Consider the following 16498-nt stretch of genomic DNA (forward strand, 5'->3'; position numbering starts at 1 on the left):
AGATCACGGGCCCACCTCTGCAAGTGTGCCATCATTTACAATATTTCCCAAGTCGAGAATTGTTGATTACTTTCAATGATTCCAGCTCGTGGAAAGTGTGGCTCGATGCTCGCCAGAATGAAGATATCCACAGGGTGTGGCCATGGTGGACGATTTGGCGTGTCGTTCTTAAGACAGGACGGCAAGAATACATTCGTCTGATGGGTCTTACAAAGACATCTTTTTTATCTCCCCCAGCGGATACTTCGCCGATATGGAGCTACATAAGTTAAAGCAAACCTTAAGGAAAAGCTTTGGTTTTATGAAGACCTTAAAGAGGATTGTGACTAAAATTGCTACAGATTGGAAGCAATGACCTGTTTTTAGCCTCCATGAAATTGCTTTGCCCGAAGGAGAGATGGTGACCGATGCATACTGGGCGTGGCTGAATGAGCATGTTTACATAAAAGTACTTTGTTTCTATATATAACATGCGCACTTGACCGATGAATATTGGGCTTGGTTGAATGAGTGTGTGTAAATAAATGTACTTGTCTCTGTATATAATATGCACACTTCTTCACTTCAAAGAGCAAGTGACTCTTATTTACGAAGATCTAAAAAATAAAAGCGAAGGTTTAAAACCACTTGAAATGAGAGAGAAGAAGTCATTCTTTCCTAGCAAAAAATTTGCATAGAGTTGGTTTTTCATTCCACAACTTTTAATCCCTATTTTCATTTTATTCATAGATTTCCGAATCGTCCCAAATTGAATCAACATGGCAAAATATGGCAATAAATGAGGTAGGATTTTTCTTGTTTTTCTTATTTTTAGATGGGGCAGGTTTCTTTCTTTTGTGATCTCATCATCTCCAGCACATCATTTTGATTGAGATTTTCTGCATATTCTTACATTTAGAATATGGTTTTGGACCAATTGTTTTGTTCTGTTCTTGAGTTTCCTAGGATATACTGATATGACTAATATTCTAATTTTCTTATGATATTTGACAGATTTGTAGAGCTTTGGCTTACATTCATGTTAGCATTGGAGTGTGTCTCACAGATACCATGCTACAAAATCTTTCTGCTATGCTTACCAAGAAGATTTACTGACTACTCGATCCTTTTGTAAAAGTCCTGCATATGGTTCGATACAAAACAATTCTTTTGTGCCTTTGAAATTTCAGAAGTTGAAGATCTCTCATGTGCTTACTACTTTGTCTTTCTGTTGCAAGAGTGTTTCTGGAATGGAAAATTCAAGGGTGTTTAAGCCCTGTATAATTTTTCATTTTAAGAACTGACTGGAGTCAAAACTATTTATTGAAGTCAAAATTATATTTAATTTCCAGTCCAATAATTAGTTTTGGAATGTCTGCACTTTCCTCATCCAAGTAAGAATGTTTGCACTTTCCTCATCCAAGTAGTCTACCAAACCCTAGATGGATTCATTTTTCTTTTCTTCTATTTCCAATTTAATTCATGCACCATACTAAAATCATGTTTGTCTTGGTTGACCAAGCTTAGCATTGCGAAGGAGCACATCAAGAGACTTTCTTATAACCATTCAAGAATGTAGATGCACCGCACGTGCATTTTTACTAGTATTCTTACAATACTTACCTCCCATTTATATTCCCCTCTACTGATCATAGAGCTTGGACTAGTATTCTTACAATACTTACCTCCCATTTATATTCCCCTCTACTATTCATAGAGCTTGGAAGGAAGTCGTCCGGTGAGGAGGACTTCGAGTGGACCTGCTTTGGTTATGCTCAGCCCTAAGCCCTCCGACATGTTGACAGGCCCACCCGACGGGGTTGACATATCAAACCCATGAAGTAGACGAGCAAGAGCCAAGTGCATGACCTGTAGGGCGAATGAGATCCCCGGGCACGACCTTCGGCCTGACCCAAACGGAATGTACTCGAAATGTTGTCCCCTTACATCAACATCCACATGGCTAGTGAGAAATCTCTCGGGCCGAAACTCAAGTGGGTCCGACCACACGCGTGGGTCCCGCTGCAACTTCCAAAGGTTCACCATTACGAGAGTGCCAGCTGGGACATGAAAGCCGTCCACTTGGCAATCTTCGGTTGCCGAGTGTGGCACTGCGAGGGGTGCGGGGTAAAGGCGCATGGTTTCTTTGAAGATTGCTTGGAGGTACACTAGGTTATTGATGTCTGATTCATCCACGTGTCTATCCTTGCCGACATGGATGTCCAGCTCATCTTGTGCTTTCTTTAGCACGTGGGAATTGTTCAGTAGTAAAGAGAGGGCCCATGCTAGGGTTACGGCTGTCGTGTCAGTGCCACCTAAGATAAGAGACTATAATAAAAAATTAAATGAAAAGTTGTTAGCTAGAAACTATATTAGAACAACTGATATACTAAAATAATAACATAATAGTCTTACTAGTATTCCAGGGCCACACCTCATCAAAATATGTGTAAAATGGCCCCAACCTAAAGCGTAGGTTAGCGTAGAGATGGTGGACCCCACCCATCAATAACATTAGGGGTAAAATGGTGGGCCCCATCCTATGCAAGAATTTAAATATTTAATTGGTAGTGCTGTTCGGTCCCACCCCATCAAAACCTGAGGTGTTAACTTGTAGACCCAATCCCATAAAAAAACAAAAGGTGTAAAGCAGGGGTCCCATCCCATCAATAACATGAGGCGTACAATCACGGCCCCACCCTATGCATGGGTTTGGGTGGAGATGGTGGACCCACCACTTCAAAACATGAGGTGTAAAATAGGTAGGCCCCATCATGAATGAATTGAATTCACATATATGAATTCACATATGAGGACGCATAAGACAGGAGAAAGAAGCAAAGCTTTGACGCCAGCATGGTTGAAAGAATAGGTGGTGTCTTGACTTCTTCTTAAGGCCTTCTAGTGGGTGACAGATCCTACGAAAAACTTGTTAATATGTTTCTCTACATTCTTTGTTCTCCTTTTTGAGATACCGTGATTATAAATTACTTGTTGGACCAACCGTGCGATGCTTGGTTTGAAAGTTACGTATGATTACATAACAAAACATATTGGTAGAAGAGGGGCTGAAAGCATCTAAATAGGTTACGTAAGGCTATGTTTGGATACAGACAGTTACCTTATAGATTAGTTGTATAAGTAGTCAATAGGGAGGAGACCAACATTTGATTTACTTAGAATTTATCCTGTAGAATAGTGATAAATGGTGTTTATTTGCCAACCTTCTAGAGTGGCTGGAGTGGGTGTCATTACAGCTATAGAAAGAGAAGATAAAGAGAAGGAAGAGAGAGAAAGAGAAAAGACAAAGAACTTTAAGCCAAATTCCTCCGTATTTTTTGGAAATTTGGCTTGGAAAGTATTAGGATGGGACATTAATGCCGATGCAATTAATACCTCTGAAACTTGTTTAGTAGTCTTCAGGTCGATGTTACATTAGCAACCAAGCACCATAAAGTTACCAAAAAGTGGCCCAATTTCACCATTATTATCATATTTATATTTGATATTTAATATAATATAAAATGGGGCCCAACTATTTAGATGATTGGATGATCTAAGCCAATCATTTGTTAGATAGGTCGCAGCCAAAAATCTATGAAGAAGATGATCCTGGCCCTTTCATTTGTGGTGACCCCTAAAATCTCCACTGTTTATGTGCTTCTAACCCTTTTATTTGTGGTGGTCCCATTCAATCTCGATCGTAGACGTGCTTCTATGGCTAATGAGATGGGAGCCCATCGTGATGGGAATCAAAGTGAAGGGAGCTTGATCTGGACATACACTTTAATTCATCCAACGGTGTGGCTCAATTATAGAAAGCTCCTTACTTTTGCAAGACAACTGAACTGGTGGGCCCCTTCATTCTCCTTTGTAGGTGTGATTAGTGAATCAACACAGAATGCTTAGATAAGAGAGAGAGAGAGAGAGAGAGAGAGAGAGAGAGAGAGAGCCATTGGGGTTGGAATGGGAAGAGAAGAAGGGAGAGATTTGGGCCACCTAAAGTTTCTAAAAATTAGGAAAAAGGAGATATTTGGGGAGGAAGAGAGATTTACTCAAGATGGAAGAGATATTTAATTCCTAAAAATTAGCAAGAGATTAGGGAGAAAGAATCCATAAATTTTACAGAGAGAAATATGAAACAATTGAGAGATTAGGAAACCAAAACCAATACCCTTTCTAAGTGCCACGTAGATCTCAAGCCGGACGGGGGAGCTGTCCACATAGGCATGAACAGTGAAACCCCCATCCTGCTATAATATAATAGATAGATAGATTTTGCCCCACGCATCAACAGGTTTAAAATAGCGGGCCTCATCGTATGCTGAGTTCTTTAAAGTAACAATAAGAGTGAAAAAATGAAAAATTTCTAGAGAGATGTGATTTTTTCACCCACTGTAGGATTATGCTCCCCCTTGTAAGGTGATTTGACATAAAAAGCATTGAATTCTGCCACAATTCACTTTAAAAGGAGGGGCGCATTATCCTAGGGGGGTGAAAAAATCATTTCTCCTTCAAAATTTGAAAAACCATTTTCACGATATGACCTTTACAGGCATGACACCCTATTTGCTCGTATTCCTTGAAGAAAAATCACATCATTATGAGTGTTAATATATTTTTGTTGGGAAATGACAGTCCCACTTCATTTTCCATCATTTTCCATAATACATCCCCATTTGCTTGTCTCTTTGTAAAAAACACACATCATCCAAGCCCGATTGTCCGTATTTTTCTCGAAAATGATTTCCACCTACCGCCCTTTGGCTTGCATTTTCTTCAAAATGAAATCATTTTAGAAAAATGACAAATAAAAGGGGATGGAAAAATCATTTCACATTCTAGACTTCTAGTTATTGTGTATGGGATTATCGTAAAATTTTAGGGGTAAGTCAGTGCAAATTTAATAATTTGCCTGTCATTATCCGAGTATTTTCATTATTTTTTACAACGACTTGATAATTAAGCGTAGTTTTAGCAATACAGCCACTCCTTGGCTTGTTAGCATCTGTCATAATGGCAATGTGAAGCGAATTGTCGTTGGTTCAAGACTATAGCTGGGCATTAATGGAACCCTTGCATGCGGGTCCATGTGAATCGCATGAAGGGGTGCAATTTGGGCCGGGTCTACTTGAGCTATTCCTCAAAAATGTATTGGAACCCATCCAAACCTTACCCCATTTAAAGGTAAAAGCTCAACCCAAATTCCCAAAAAATCAACCCGAGGTGCACAACTCATATCACATTCCAGAGCGACAATTCAAAGATAATCTGAATTCCAAAAAATTTGAATCCCTCGGCTACAATTGACGGTGTCACAATAAAGGATCCAAACTTTAATGGACCAGATTTGGACACAACAATTGGATTCGATCATGTTCATTGGATCCATATCCTAAGGTTCAAAATAAATGGATCTAAATGGAGGGCACTAATGTAAGAAAAATGCCTTTCATGTTTTCTACTAATGAGGGATATTTTCATAAAATAAAAAAACCCTACTCAAAAGTACAAATAATGTTAGGATTAGTTGCAAGAACCAAATCCCTATATGTGTACACCGTACGAACAGTCTAATTTAAATGACCCATGACCGAGACTTAAAAAGTAAGATTAAAGATCCAACAAAGTAATGGTGGATCCCATCAGATCGATTGACAACCCTACCTATAGTTGGAAGTTTGATCTGCACGGTTTTTAAGGATTTTGATCGAGAAATTTTTAAATGTTAAAGTATATAAGATTGAGAGATGCCATCTCCAACAGCTTCAGCTTTTGGAGTAATTGGTTGTTCGACATGGTAGAGAGCAAAGGTCCTGCGTTCAAACGTCCTTGATACTAAAAAAATCCAAATGTAAATTGCCAACCCAAAAGTAGGGCCACATGTGCCACGGCCAACCCAAAATAGAGGGGAGGGGTCACACGTGTGTGTGTGTGGGGCGGGGGAGGAGGGTAGAGTGTTAAATAATAAAAAATTAAATAATGCCTTCACCAACAGCTCAAGCTTTTGGAGTAATTGGTTGCTCGGCATGAAAAATAAGTTCAACACACTGGTAAATCATTTTCCATAAAAATCATTTTCCAGGGATTCAAACGATGACTATGGCCATGTCTGGCAACCATGAATTTTTTTCTCCAAGTTGTGACAGAGGTGGCGTGGATGGGGAAAAGGAAGACTTGAGAGGGCACGACTGAGTTGAGGATGAGAAATGGCTAAAAAACAAGGTAAATGTCGATCGTATTTTGGGGTGGGATTTTTATTGTTCCAGGCTGTTCTTCCCCTCCAGTCACTTAGCCCCTCTTGTATCTATCCCTCTCCCACTCTCCCTCATCACCCGGAGACCCTAATTTATCATGAAAATAAATGAGAAATGATTTCAGAGCTCCAATGTTTTGATAAGCATGAGCTCCCATGTTTGTCGTGTAGGTTGTCAGAGGAATATTACGGTTCTAAAAAAGCTCATAAAGCCCTTTAAACACTACACGACAAACATGGGAGCGCATGTTTATCAAAACTTTGGAGCGCTGAAATCATTTCCCAAATAAATTCGTAGTAGCCTCACGTACCCTTTAAGTATACTCTCAAAGTTGATAGTTTGATCTCTACTCTCAAAGTCTTTGGTATATATATAGCAACGTACCAGACAAGTTGCCTTGATGATGGTATCTGAATCGTAATTGGAGATGTTAGCTCCATCCACGATCGACAACATCACATCCACGAAGTCCTGATCAACATGACCACCCTGGTTGGAGATTCTTCTCCGGCGATGCTCCTCCACCCAATTGGAAAGAACAAAATCTATTTCTTTAGATGTCTTCTTCATGGTAGCTTCATAACCTTGAAGATCCATCCACTTGAGAAAAGGTAGTGCGTCGGACAAAACAAAGACGCTCGTAAGGTAAAGGAATTGACTCAATGCATGTCTGAATCCACTCACCTGATCATCTCCCTCTCCGCCGGTATATCGTTTTCCGGTGACCATCTTCACGACAACATTCATGGTCAAATTCCCAAACCATTGCTTCATCTCTACCATAACTGGTTGCCTATTCTTCTTAACCCACACTCCATACAAGTCTCTTATGCACATATCAATCTCCATGACTCGTATGTGCTTGAGCAATTCAAGACGGCGGTTCGACAACACCTCCAGCGTGGCTATCTTGCGAATCTCTCGCCAATATGGCCCGTAGGGGGCGAAACCAAACATGGCATAGTTGTAGCCCAAGAGCTCACCGGCGACAAAGGTAGGACGATCTGCAAGAACCTTGTCGTTGGTAGTAAAGCACTCCTTACACACCTGTTATACGTATAAAGTAAAACATAAAAAAGATTGGTTAAACGAGCTCCTCATATGCTCTTTGGGGGAGAGATTGTTGAAAAAGCTATTTAATTAATTAAATTTCTTCAAACCCAAAACCCAATTTCTACTGACCATATATCAAATTAAAATATGTAATTAACATAACTTGTAATTAGATCATAGAACATCATGTATCATCTAAGAAGAAATTGAAAGCCACCCTAATCTACACAACTGTATGAAAATTGTTGTCAGCTCAAAATTCAAGCAATACCTCCCAACTGCTCACGATAAGGGTGCGGCGCATACCGAGCCAGATGGTGAATGTGGGGCCATACTTATCGGCCATGACTCCTAGGGTTCGAAAGAGCGGTGCACCACGGCCGAGCAAGTGGAGGTGGCCGATTACAGGCCAGGCACCGGCTGCTTCGGGGGCCTCCTTGCTCCTACTCTTAGTCCTAGCTATCCACAGTTTGTAGAGAAGAACCACGGCAATAAGCCCAGCAATTGATTGCATATGGAGAATAAAATCCATTGCTGGGTTGTGAGTGGTGATCTAAGGAGCATGGCCTCTATTTAAGTCCATTGTGTTAAAGTTGCCTTGAATTTAGGCATTAAAGCCGTTTCTTTGTCATCTTTCCTTCTATTAGAAACTCTCATCAAATGGGTTTTCTAGAATAATGATTTTCTATTGCACATGGGAATCGGTTTGGAGTTATCTTTTAATGCAAGAAGGACTCTCGTGTACGTTTTGAAGACGTTTGAATTTATATTTTAATCATGAGGGGCTCTCGTGCACCTTTTGGAGACTCATCAAAAACGGAAAAAAAGTTGTGGTGCACGACTTCAATCGAGAAACAAGTGTGAGTTGGGTTGCCTCGGTGAAAACCAAGAAAAAAAAGGTCTGCAAGGTATCCGACTACAAGAGAGAGAAGCGAGTTGATTTTGGGCACTTTGAACCGAAAATCATCTTCAAGTGGGTATTTGGTAGAATCTGGTTTGAAGGGTTTGATTTTTGGCTCTCTCTTGGAAAAGTTGAAGGAGGTTGAAGAAAGTACAACTATCTAGTGAGCGAAGGTGCTTGGATCCTAGATGGCGTAGGGGCGATGGCACTTGAAAGGGAAGGGGGACAATTGCCCCCGTTAATTTTTTTGGAAAAAAAAATGTACCTTTATTTTTGAATATTTTTTTATACTTACCCCCTTTTTAAAAAAGAGAAAAAAGATTGAACGCTTAAGTGTGCGTAAATTTGGTGCGCTTGAATGTTTGAGTGGGTTTCTATTGGCTATGAAATGGGCCCCACTGCGTTGTGTTTGCGATAAAAAAACAAAAAACCCAAATAGGGTTCTTGACAGAAGCATCCCACTTTCTCGTAAAACACTTTCTCGTCGAAGCTCTCTCTCTCTCTCTCAATGACTCAAGCCATCAAGCGCCTATCTCTGACGCCGCCACCTCCTTCTCCGACGGGTGCCACCTCCTAGAACTTACAGGTATGTGTTTTTCATTTTTATTTTTTGGTGTAACGCTAACCAAGGTTTCGTTTTTTTTTTTTGTAAATCCTCTGTGTTGTTTAGAGGTGTATGGAAACCTGATTTTTATAAGATTGAAGGGTTTCTTTTGTTTTATCATTTATGCCATCTAGGGTTTTCTTTTTCTTTTTCTTTTTTGTGGACCCTTAGCATCTAGGGTTTTTTTTCATCAAAAGAACTGATTTTTCAATGGCAAATAGGGTTTTTTTTCACACGAATCTAGGGTTTGTTTTTCTAAATGGAGTTTTTTTCTTTTTCTTTCCAACAGACCCTCTAAGGTTTTTCTTTTCTTTTCTTTTTAACTGATTGCAATCAATTCTTTGTAACTGATTTTTAAATGGGTAATAGGGTTTTTTTTTTCCACATAGACCCTTAAAATTTTGGTGATTATTAGTTATTTGTTGTGATTTTTGGTGATTTCTAGGCCTTGTTTCATTCTATAAAAACATAGGCCTTGGTAGTAGATTGAAACAAGGCCTGGAATCACAAAAAAATCACCAAAATCACCAAAAAAGATGACCGGAATCAACAAAAAATCAACAAAATCAGCAAAATTAGGGAGAAGTAGATTGAGATAAATCACAAAAAAATCACCACAAATTAGGCCTTCTTTAGGATAAGTTATTACTAATTGTTATTGAATCAATAGTTATTGAATAATTTTTTTAGCATTATTTTACATTGATATAGTGATTGATAATTAAATAATTTTGTAATATAGTGATAAAAGTTCTTTGTCTTTCTTGTTTTTTTTTAGGTATGGAAAATATTTTTCGAGAGTACCGTCATTAAAGTTGATAACCCGTCCTACAACTTCAAGTGTCCCCACCAAAGAACGAGAAAATTCTAAAAGAATTCGATTGAAACTTTATCCTACAAATCCTCCTGCTGATCCCGGATTACGAAGGCCAATAACTGATTATCATCCTAATGATAGGGCAAAAGTTCAAATGATATACTTAGGAATGGGTCCAATTCAACTACGTAATCATGATTTTCCTCAAATTATGCAAGGAAAAGAGAATATGCGGTTTAATCCAAAGTGGTTTCATGATTATCCTACTTGGTTGGAGAATAGCATTGCAAAAGACGCGGCTTATTTCTTGTGTTGCTATCTTTTTAAATCGAATAGTAAGGAGCATGGGGGAAGTTGTGATGCTTTTGTTGTTGAGGGGTTCTCTAATTGGAAGAAAGTAGAAAGATTTGAAAAACATATAGGTGTGGACCCCGATCCGAGAGAGGCGGCGGGGACGTGTGCCCCCACGCGAGTCAGTCTCAGGATCATCCACGTGAATGGAGAGCTCTACCAAGGAACTCTCGAAAGAAGTGCCTCTCACAGCATGAGTGGCGATATAAAAGGTGAGATACCTCTCGATTCGGGGACTAGCCCAGATTCGAGGCGTACCTTAAACAAAGAAGAGTCCACATCCAAGGAAGTGGGCCAAGGATCCCATACTATGCTCTGTTGCAACGGATAACCAGAGATTATAAAAAGAGGGTTCGTGCCTGGTTACGAATTCGGAAGGTCTGAAGAGCACCTCATCCGCCCAAGTGCAAGCACCTGGTCTCTTTTGCCATTTATTTAATAATTTTGAAGAGTTTTGGGCGAAAGTCATATGAAATGGGAACGAATATCTCCAAGAAGACGTCTATCTAATCATGCATGTCTCGGAGATGAATAATAAACACATACACAAAATAAATGAAAGATGTGTCACCTAAGCAAAACTAGGTTATAAGTGACATGCCTAATGGGTGTCTAAGTTCTGGTGTGCAAACACATGCATGCTACAGCTAAAGGTATAGGATCTGTACATGAAAGTAAGAAAACACAGCAAAACACACAACACAATTCAATTCTATACATGACTGGACAAAATGAGTCCTAACTCTAATGTGACCTAACTCGGACCAAGATGGCCATCCATCCCAGCTGCTCTACGTATCCCGGCCTCGGGAAGAATCGGAGTCAACGTAGTTCGATGCCCTATTCCAAACTACTATGCCTAACCATCTAGAACCGCTATCCTAGACTCGATTCCACTAGACTCGACTGATTTTTAAAGCTTTTTTGTATGATTGCTTAAATTCAAGTGAATTGTAATTTTCAGGACTCTCTATATGCCCTAACTAATGCAAGTTGGTTAGCCTTACACTAATACAGGTGGGCCCTACATCCTATATGTATCTAGGCTGTGCAACCTAATGAAAACCATGGGCTGACTATATGCTTCCTAGTCTAGCCATCGGTTCGACTAAGTGTCTAACCGATCAACTTGAGGCCTCCTAACTCTAGGGACACTCACGCGACAGGACACACCATATCAACAAATCAGGACAGACATCCAACTCTTAAAACACCCTAAATAGCTAGGACAGACTCTTAACTCTAGAGGAAGATCTTTTTGAAAAGGTTTTGAAGTTTTTTTTTTTTTTGTATTTTTGGGAGATTTGAAATGTTTATTTTTAAAGGTTTGGCTGGACCTGGGATGTGGATCCCAAGCTGCACTACGTACCCTGTTGAAAGGGATCAAGCCAACGTAGTTCGGAAATAGAATTCCTAACTACTCTCCTAATGACTCAAGATTTTTGAGATTTTTGGTTTTTTAGATGTTTTTGATATTTTTAAGTATTTTTGACTCAAGGGGGACAAATCCTATCATCATAAGGGGAGGACAGACTCCTGATATCCCGCAAAGGTTGGACAGCATCCTATGCTTCGCGGGGGAAAAGAACAGAAACACAGCTCTGCAAGGGTTGGACAGCATCCTATACCTTGCAGGAGCGGATAGAAAAACATAATACGATGAGAGGTTGGATAGAATCCTAACCCCTATGATGATAGAATTTGATTCCTGAATAAGAGGACTGACTCTCTAGACTAAGGACGGATTCCTATGCTAGTGGACTATCAAACTAAGATAAAGCTCAACAAGTAACAAGGAAAAAGAGACCTTGCGCATATTTAGCAAAGGTAAAACACCCAGCCGGGCCGGACAGCTACCTAGCCCTAGGGTGCAACAAATGTGCAACCCAATACCCATAAGGGTAAGGGGTATGATGCCAAGCCGAGTAAGGTGTTCTCCCAAAACCAAAAGACGCACAAAGAGGAGGTTTAGCAAGCAAATGAGACTGGGTAAGTCTCTTAGACACAGAGGTAAGATAAAGAAAAATGCTAACAAGGAAAAAGAGACCTTGTGCATATTTGGCAAAGGTAAAACACCCAGCCGGGCCGGACAGCTACCTAGCCCTAGGGTGCAACAAATGTGCAACCCAATACCCATAAGGGTCGGGGTATGATGCCAAGCCGAGTAAGGTGTTCTCCCAAAACCAAAAGACGCACAAAGAGGAGGTTTAGCAAGAGAATGAGATTGGGTGAGACTCCTAAACACAAAGATGAGCTCCAAGAGAGGTGCTGACGAGACATGGCATGTCTCCTAAGGATGGACTCACTAATGAGACAAAGCTTGTCTCTAAAGGATACAACTTTCTCTGTCTGAGACATAGCCTATCTCCCTGAGAGGGCTCTAGAGAACTCTTTCATTGCCCTTGCAATGAATGGATTTCTAATTTCTAGGGGATACACACCATAAAGACTTGGACAAGTCTTTAAATAAATGAGAGGAGTGCTACTTGGACTAAGCGAGTCCCCTAAGGATGGGCTTAGGCTAGCGCCTTCATCGCCCTTGCAATGAGAGGGGATTCTAGTATCTAAAGAAATTTAACAGACATCTATAAGACTGTGTTAGTCTATCAAAGAGAGAAGAAAATGCTACCAGATAATCGTAAATTCCATTCTATTCTTATAAAAATAAATCAAATGCTAAGCAAAGAAGAATTTACAATTTAATAACAATCATAAAATGATAAATAACATTAATTAGTCCAGACCAGCCGCTGGATAGCCTAATAAAGTAAAAACAATATCAAACCCTTCAAAACCAACCACAAACCCCAATACGGGGACTCCAATGAAATCAGATGATGCCAAAGTAATCATCTGATATCAAATACACATGATAATATTTCTAATCCCGCCTTGAGATCAGACAGTACTCATGTCGATAATATCGAATAGAGTAGTCATCTGATCTCCTTCTTCCTATTAAACAATTTATTTAAATTCAAACTACTAAACAGCCATTAAAAATCATCATAATTTAATCACAATTACAAACAGTGACCGAGTCAAAGGGGATAGCAACCATTTTTGGGCATTCACTAAAACATGGTCATATTAAGATCAACCATAAAAAAAAAAATCAGGAAGGAAAAACAAATCTCTCACTAATCCATATCTAGAAATTTAGAGATTAGATAAAGTAGAATCCAAATTCTTAAATCCTCTTAGTTGAACTATACAGGGGGATAATGAATCAAACATTTGTATCAATCAACAACAATTATAAGCAATCACAAAATACCTCATTATTTCAACCAGCAATGTAAACCTCAAAATTAAACTTAATATGCAAATAGTCCTAAATTACAAAATGAAATACTAATCAAAAGAGTATTTTAAAAGGCAGTCAAAACATGAATAGTTTACAAACAAGTTGCCTTTCAGGTATGACAACTGAAATAACTAAAGTGATCGTCATTTCCTGGAGCAGCTAAAATGTGAACAACCGAACATGATCCATATGACCTGCAACTTTATTTTACTGTAATATTTCTCATAAAATAGTTTGTGCTTAAATCCACTTTGGGGTCAAAATTATCATCTTTACAAAACAATGCACATACAGACTTTTATTATTATTTAGGACCCGGAGGAATAAATGACTCCAAAACACAACTAAAATGTATAGAGCTGATTGATCCAACCTACTAATTAACTCAACAGACATGAGATCAAGTAAACAAGAGAAGAACATAATCCATAGGTTCTGAAACCACTCAAATGAAAGAAAGAATATTTCTAAATCAACTATTAGTCATAGCTGACCCCCCTAATTTCTTTAAATGACATTGACAAAGCATTAAAAAGTTCAGTTTAGATAAATTGTAGAGCATAAGCTGAGCAAGAAAATTACTAAATAATAAAAAAAAATGATCAAGCTAATTAATTATAATAAACCTATACAACAATTCTAGCAAGCATGGGGACATCTTTCTATTCTTTCTTTTTGCTCTTTTCAGTCTCGAATATATTTTTCTCATTACTCAACTATCTATTTCTACAAAATTTTCAAAAGTAATGATGAAGAGACAAGCAGAATAGGGATTGGATCTAGAATCTTTCAAATCAATGGTTGCCATAAAGAGGGTTTACATATATCAAGGCCAAATGAAGGCTGCACATGGTTGCACATGTTAAAACAAGGTGAAGGCTGCACATGGTTGCACATGTTAAAACAAGATGAAGGCTGTACATGCCAAAGCAAGGTGAGGGCTGCCATTATCAAGGATGAAGGGCTGTTAATATTAAAATGAGGTATGAGGGCTGTAAATATCAAATGGAATGGGGCTATACAAAACAACACCATGAAAGAGCTGTCATTATCAATGAGATGACTGTAAAAAACAAAGCTATAAAAGGGCTGTGTTATAAGAGAGTGATGTTGTGGCTGAAAAGATAACAAAGGGCCAAATAATGATGAAGGTCATGGGGTCTAGTTTACAAAGGGAAAAAGAATCAGACCCTAGTGGAGTGGAACAAATGGTGACATTCGGACCTTCTACACACTCTAATTGGCGAAATCCCCATGTTCGAACCTTCTCTTATTTTCCTTTGAGTAGATATATCAAAAACTAAGAATTCAGAATAAGAAAATACATTCTACATCAGCATTGCACCTTTATGATTAACACAACACAAGAAGCCCATCTAAAGTAATAGGAAACGATTAATTATATGTAATGGCCGAGGTTGATTTAGTCATTACACACCATAAAGAGGACCTGAATTGCTACTCTGGACATAAAAAAAAATGCTCCATATTGGATAGAATTGTGACACCATTAAATCTGAAAAGAATTAAGTATAAGGAGAGATTACCAATATCTAAGCACCTCTATCACACAAAACACACATGATTCAATTTGTGCTTCAGTTTTTATCTAAACCCCTATAGATTATCACAGATCTCAATTTATTAAATCCAAAATTTAATCCAAGAAAACAAATATAAAAACATTTTTATCTTACTCAATAGAGACAAAAATCCAACGTTGAGGATTAACCACCAAAAGAACCCCAAAGCTTCAATTTGCAAGTTTTTCATGCTTACTTACCTTTTTTTTTTTAATGACAGATGATAACCAAACAAGAAGTGAAATTCATTAACAAAAGGGTAGAGATATCAATTTTGGAAATCAAAAGAAAGGATGGAAAAATTTTGACCGAATGATGAAAATAACAAATGAAGGACAATTTTTCATCCGAAGAACTAGAAATAGGAAATTAAGAGTACACAGAAATCAAAGGGGCAACGAATAATACCTGTTTAATGATCTCTTAATCTCTTCTTGCTCCAGTTACAATTTGATGGCTTATGATGACAGGATTTGAATGATGGATCTTAGCAAAGATGATACCGATGGCAAATAATCTGATGGCAAAGCTTCTTCTCCTTCGCAACTTTTACTTTTTGAAATTTCTGTAACTTTCAAACCACAAAGAAGAAGAAAACTCCTCTCTTATAACCTGATGCTGATGAAGATCTCTGTGTGATGTATGGGCCGAGAAAATCAAAGAGAGAAAAGATGAAGATGATGATGATAACCGGAATCCATGGAGATTTGCCGGATTTAGGATCACAATGACCAGATCTAAGGCTTCAATACTCGGATCTAGAGTTTTTAGGGTAAAAATAGGTTTTAAATGAGATGGAAATGGAGATATTGGCTGCGGCTTGCGGTGGATGTAATGGAAGCAAGGGCAGAGGGGCCTTAGGAGCGATGATGATGCGATTTGGGGATGGATTCCGGCACTACTCGTCGGAGAAGATGGAATTCCGATCGGACAAAAAGGGTTTGGGTTTTTCGCGAGATCTACTTTCTCTCTCCTTTCTCTCTCTCTAAAAATTAGGAAAAGCTAAGATTTTTTTAGAAATGAGCTTAAATGGCTATTTATAGCTTTTCTGGGTGCTGATATTGGCACCCCCACTTGATAAGCGCACACATGTGCGAATCCGAATGGCTAATTCACCCCCTCTGCCATTGATAGCCACACAAACTCAGCTTGTCTTTTCCGAATTTTTTTGTCAGATTTTTCTAGAATTTTGCAAGGGCTTTTCTGAAGTTTTAAGGCTTTTAAAAATGTATTCATGGGCATTTAGGGGCTTGATTTGACTTGGATTTTTCCTAAAATACAAGGATTTTAGGGGAAAATGAAAATTTAGTGGGCCACCCTTCATTGCACTATACATGCTCTCTCAGCCCGATTGCTGGGCAAACGAGCTCAGATCATGATGAAATTTTGCAGGGGGTTAGAAGAGACCCTCATCCAGCCTAGGGTGAAGTTTGGAACCCTAATGCTGAGATTCGGCTGGATTTGGCACGAGCCGGGAAGGTTTAGGGCTTAGTCAAAATGGGGTGTCTACAATAGGGGGTCCTAATAGTGCTCGTAATCAAGCTTCGAGAAAATGTGAAGCTTTTAGGAATCAAATGCAACATATTGAGGCGTTGGTAAATAAGCAAACAGAGCAACAACGAAGTGACTATCGAATTCGCTTGCAT

The 16498-nt window shown here is 38.9% G+C and overlaps 1 protein-coding gene across 2 annotated transcripts; it reads right to left on the reverse strand.

Annotated features, from left to right (window-relative positions):
• Window positions 1-1508: 1508 nt before the first annotated feature.
• Window positions 1509-7845, reverse strand: LOC143857180 (cytochrome P450 CYP82D47-like). 2 transcript variants are annotated; one of them, XM_077367570.1, is made up of 3 exons: window positions 7561-7845; window positions 6921-7283; window positions 1509-2307 (listed from the first exon to the last, which is right to left on the reverse strand). In XM_077367570.1, exons 1-3 carry the CDS (start codon window positions 7819-7821, stop codon window positions 1687-1689), a joined length of 1245 nt encoding a protein of 414 aa, XP_077223685.1. In that variant the 5' UTR covers window positions 7822-7845; the 3' UTR covers window positions 1509-1686. The 2 variants fall into 2 exon arrangements, with proteins under 2 accessions (XP_077223685.1, XP_077223684.1); XM_077367569.1 differs by having other exon boundaries at window positions 6621-7283; window positions 7561-7844.
• Window positions 7846-16498: the final 8653 nt, after the last annotated feature.

This window comes from Tasmannia lanceolata, unplaced genomic scaffold, assembly GCF_043159265.1.
Source record: "Tasmannia lanceolata isolate RefF3 unplaced genomic scaffold, GAP_Taslan_0.1 ptg000024l, whole genome shotgun sequence".
Classification (NCBI taxonomy): domain Eukaryota; kingdom Viridiplantae; phylum Streptophyta; class Magnoliopsida; order Canellales; family Winteraceae; genus Tasmannia; species Tasmannia lanceolata.